General features: G+C 35.0%; 1 protein-coding gene across 1 annotated transcript in view; it reads right to left on the reverse strand.

Moving 5' to 3' along the window:
• Nucleotides 1–545: 545 nt before the first annotated feature.
• Nucleotides 546–5310, reverse strand: part of LOC104468458 (kinesin-like protein KIF20B) — a gene marked incomplete at its 3' end in the record, with an annotated part of 18187 nt that continues 13422 nt past the window's right edge. The window contains 5 exon segments of the mRNA XM_010082584.1: nt 546–699; nt 2263–2367; nt 2666–2727; nt 3342–3603; nt 4535–4683. Of these exon segments, the coding sequence (XP_010080886.1) occupies nt 546–699; nt 2263–2367; nt 2666–2727; nt 3342–3603; nt 4535–4683 (732 nt within the window).

Consider the following 5310-nt stretch of genomic DNA (forward strand, 5'->3'; position numbering starts at 1 on the left):
CATCTGTGGATTTAAAATAACTTTATTTAATTCAAGCAGAAAGCTTTTCTTCTTTGCCAGTACCATCCCCTTAACCAGAGCTGATGTGTTCACAGCATGCATACAGAATCAAACATCAAAGTTTCACAGCATATACTGTAACAATTAGTAAGTCATTGACACCTTTGATGCTTGCTTAGACAATTTTAAAACACTTGAGCAGGAGATGTTACTTTACCAGAAATACAGCCACAGCAAGTTTTGTACAAAACTGCTAAAAAATTGCTTAAGAACTACAGCTGAGTCTGCAAGTACATTAATAGATGAGAAAAAGCAGCAGAAAGAAAAGAGTCCAAAAGTCAAGTTATATTTTAAACATTTTTGAGTGAACGGTATAGGAACTTCTGCAAAACAGACAATATTTACATAACAGTTACTTCCATTTACAGTTCATCTGGGTAGTTTTTTGCCTCATAACAACGTTCACACTTCACAACTCCTTGTTTCTGTTCTAGAATAGCACTAAAGTTTTTTCCAAAAACGCCCCTGTTGAGGGATAATTGTACCTTTTTTAAGTGGAACTTCTTCCTCAGTAGACTTATTTTCAAAGCAACGCTTTTTTCTCCCTTTCAAAACAGTTTCCTTGAATTGGCTGCTTTCAATCAGTTTGTTAGGGTTCTTTTTCGCAAATTTTCTTTTAGTGGTAGTTTCAGTATTGTCCTGTGTTAAAACAAGATCAATTACTTTGAAGTTTTACAGAGTGAGTGCTTGAAAGGTTTAATAATCTTTTATACGCAAATATTTTTACAAAACTATCTGAATAACACGTATAGTGGTTGTCAGAAGAACAAGTCAGTTACAGATCAGTTACTTAAACCAAGAGCAGGTACACCTTCAGATACTCATTTGCACTGTACAAAAAGCAGAGCAAGACTAAGAAGCTACAAAATGAAAGACTTGCACATAAGCAGAGTTTGTTTACCATGTGAAAGCTATCTCAAAAGAGCTGACAAAATTCCTGATTTGTTCAAAGGGCAAATGGTCAGCTCCATAAGTTTTTCACTTTGTCACAGTTGGTAGCATTGGGAGTTTTAGCTGCCTTCAGCAAAGCCACAGATCATTTTTATAATGACATATCTGATGCAATTTGAAAGCCTAGTCAGTTCTGTCATACATACTTTAGACTATATATTTGACTAAGAATAAAGTTTTTTTTACTTGCAAGATGATCTAAGTGGCAAGCCACGTTGGTTGCCAAGGACCAATTACTCATCTTTAAGTACTTCATTTAAAAAAATCATCTATAGAACAGACTTGAGGTTTGTGGTCATGTTTTAAGTTTCATGTCACACAGTCTCATAGAAACACAGGACAGAGTTGGAGTCTTGCTCTTGGAAGGAGTAGTAATTGGAAGCAGTCATCACAACTCTTATCACTCTCAGAGCATTCATACTATTGAAAAGTGAAGTTGCTATGGGCCAGAGAGAGGAAATAGAAGATTAGGTATGGTCAAAGTTTACAGTGGAAGAGAGAAATGGATCAGAGCGATGACTAAGTTTCATTTAAAATATTCTCAGAACTACTTCAGGTTACTGGACATCAGGCTCAAAAAAACCCACAAACTTAAAGGCAGGTTTTGATTTTTTAACCTTTATACATTTAGCCAAAATAATCTTTTGGCATCCAGCAACTAGCAGTAGACTAGTCAGTTGCAAGTTTTATTTATCACATCAAAAGCAGAGATTCCCCAGCCATCCACTCTTAGTTCAAACTGCTCAATATATTTGCATTATTGCTCCTTCTTTGAAAGCAAGTGTGCACATAGTGGTGGTGGGTGCAACACACCGATTTTTGTTGCAAATTTACACAATCACTATCCTTCTCACAGTAACTTCCAACTTCAGTTAAATTTGACCTTTTGCTGCAGCAATACCTCCTTTCCCTCTTTCATTCAGGCAAAAAATACACAGTGACATAATCCCTCTATTCCCACTACTTAAATCCTCTCAGTTTGAGGTTTTTTTTTTTCCTTTAACATGTCTCTTCAGAGCCACATCTACAGTCCTCCAACAACTTCAGATTACTGCTTCCGAAAGTCCAACTTTTGACACACACCCCTGTACACATTTTGCTGTAACTTTAGTTTCAATGCCAAGTTCACCTGCTTCCGTTCAAGCAAGTAACAATTACTTACAGAAAATTTCAGTTTTCCAAAATAAAGTCTCTTAAAAGCATAGATTTAGAAGGTTTTGTTTAAAGAAAATTGAGATGCTTAAGACTTACACAGTCTTTTCCAGTTTCTTCTAAATGGGCTGTCAAATCCTGTAGTCTCATAATAACATAATCTTTTTGCTTCACAGTGTCCATTAGTTCTTGAATTCTTTTATTCTGTTTATTAATTTTCTTAGAAAATAATAAATATTAATTTTTCTTAGAAAATAAAACATGCACTTAGAAGCGAGATCAGTTTAAAGTAGTTCAGTCATCAGTGTTAAATTGTTAAACAATAACATGCACTTAGAAGCGAGATCAGTTTAAGCTAGGCTTGATATAAAATATGTATATGCTATAAATAATATATGATATAAAATATAGTAAGCTAGAAGCATACTATAATAGCATTTTAAGCTACTGGAATTTTGTATTAAAGCAAATAATTTTGCACAAGTTTTGTTGAGAAAGTTACCTCAGTTGCTTCTCTAAGCTGCTCAGCAGACTCATCCAATTTAATCTTCTGCATGTCAAAGTCTGTAACAGGAAAATAAGCCTACATCAAATAAACAGCCACTACGTAGTTTACTCAGTAATCTATTTTTCCAGATCTTCTGGTACCTCAGTAGCTTTTGAATAGAATGATTTATTTTCATGTTGACTTTAGACTAAAAGTGTTTCATGTTGACTTTAGACTAAACATTTCAAAAGTTGTTTAGGTTTTTTGAATAAGAGGATTGGGCCTTGCAATTTGTATAAAATATAGATCATGTCAAGACATTTCTGCTGAAGTTGCATTATGAGGTATTGCTACTTTTTCCTCTATGAGCGTTCCAGAGTATACCTGAAAACACTGCATCAGCAAAATGTTAAGTATGGGAATTATAACATAACCATGGAATCAAGAATCAGTGTTGACTTTTACCCCATAATTCAGGAGTCTGCAATTGACAGTTTTAAGTTTTGCCTTAAAAATGAAATAACCAAGGCCCGTAGAATTGTTTAACCTGAAGACACACAGAACAATTGGTTCCCACCTCTATATGCATGATTTGGTTCCAAAATCCTGCTCAACTAGATTATTGTTTGTATCTTACAGTAGTCAGCCATTTCTTTTTTTCCCTTTCACATCACACTTACACCCAGCTCACCTTTGGTTTTCTGTGCCAGCTCTTCTTCAGTTCTGATTAGGTCATTGGTTTTCTTTGTGAGCTCTTCTTTGGTCTTAGTTAGTTCAGTGGTAGTTTTTCCCAGGTGTTTTTCAAGGTGAATTATAGCTTCCCATTGGTCCTCCGATGACATATTTCTGTGTGCTGCTTCTGCCTGCTTTTTGATTTCAATGACATTCTGCACAGAATCAATAATGCCCTCAAGATCAACACAAGTGCCTAGCCCTCTACTGTAGTCTTTATTCTGAAAGAAAACTTATATCCATTTAGAAATAGCAGATAATTACACAATAGCCATTATTTCTACAGAAAATTTGGAAGACCATTATGAATTAAAACATATAAGCACAGTTAATTCTGGCTTCAAAGCTATCTTATGGGTTCATGTGCAATTTGCTTACCAGTTTCCATCTAACTTCACACACAGGTCTCCAGTACAGCTGGAGTAACAGCTACTTTATTTTCATAGCATTTAATGACCCACTATCACATTCCCTTTTATATCACCACAAAAGCATCACCTCCAAATTTAACATAAAAGCTATATTTTTTTATTCAATGAGAACATTGAAGGAATACATCTGAAATTTTAATAGACAAGTAAAAATTTGTGAGGTGAAATATGTTTGTGGTAACCTATCAAATTAAGTTGTATTCAAAACATTGACTTTATATCTTTCCTCTGTTTTTTAAAACAAAGGGTTCCAAATTCAGAACAGCCAGATGCAAGTTAAGAGTCTATTTATGGCTTAAGTATATAGACAGTTCTCTTTGCTTCAGTTGTAGCTACAATAGCCTTAAGAGGGAAAAAGTCTCTGGGACCACTCCAATACAGTCCATATATGAAACTTAAGAAGTCAGCTTCAAATACTTTAAACAAGCAATTAATGCAATAGAGTTTATACCATAATTGCAGCTTTTCCCTTAATTTCTTTGTGTACAGTAATTTTTACTTTGTGTTGCAGAAATGCAGAAAGACCCAAAGATTTCTAAATGCATATCCAAGGCTCAGCAACTACTATTAAATTGGACAAAAATATCTTGCTGAGGACACAGTTACACAGTACGGAATTCCTTTAAACCATCCTTGTAGTCCTTCAGACATACAATCACAGCAACAGGTAGGTAAAGAGATGTTATGAGGGGGCTGGGAAGGGGAAACACAGCAAAAATACCAGAGATTGAGCTTGTTCACTGCAAGGCTGATCCTTTAATCTATTGTCTTCATCTGCATCTTCAGCATAACTATTTACGGGCTCCTTGAAGACTTCCAGGCGTCTTTCTGAATTTTCTTCCAACCTCTCTTGTTTCTGAGAAAAGTAGTCTCTATAGTAGGAAAAGTAAGTCAGCTACAAGCTAGCCAGCACAAGCTGCTAAGAAGTTATTAGTATAACTGCCTATAAACAACCATTTTTTTTTCTTTATTTTGATACAACAGAATAATACACAAAACATCATTGCCACACCAAAATAGAAGTGTATTTCCCACACACACACTCCTGAAGAATGAGGGAGAAACAAGTACATACACAGGTTACGGATACCACTTAGCTACAAGAATTTTTTTATAAGTTTCTTGAGTCAGAATACCTGTTTGGAATATCACTAAGACTACAATAAACAAAGAATTTGCAAGTGTAACTCTTTCTATATACATCCTATCAAAAAAGCTCTTCTCTTAGGAAGAGCTCTACAGGAACAAATACTGCTTACAGATTACACAAACCCCACCTACCCATCCCCCCAGACTCAAAGCCTTTCCTACACAGTTTTTTTTCCCTGAACTCATAGGCCAAACAGAAACTGATCTATTAACAGAAGAAGTAAGTCTAACAGAAGAAGGTACTCTTTTATGGCCAAGCAACAGATTAAGAAATAAGCAAATTCACTTTGATTTTTTTAACTAGTAACTTTAAAACCACTTAAAGCTAACTTACTTGAAATCTGTTTC

The sequence above is a fragment of the Pterocles gutturalis genome, unplaced genomic scaffold (assembly GCF_000699245.1).
Source record: "Pterocles gutturalis isolate BGI_N339 unplaced genomic scaffold, ASM69924v1 scaffold44059, whole genome shotgun sequence".
Lineage (NCBI taxonomy): Eukaryota > Metazoa > Chordata > Aves > Pterocliformes > Pteroclidae > Pterocles > Pterocles gutturalis.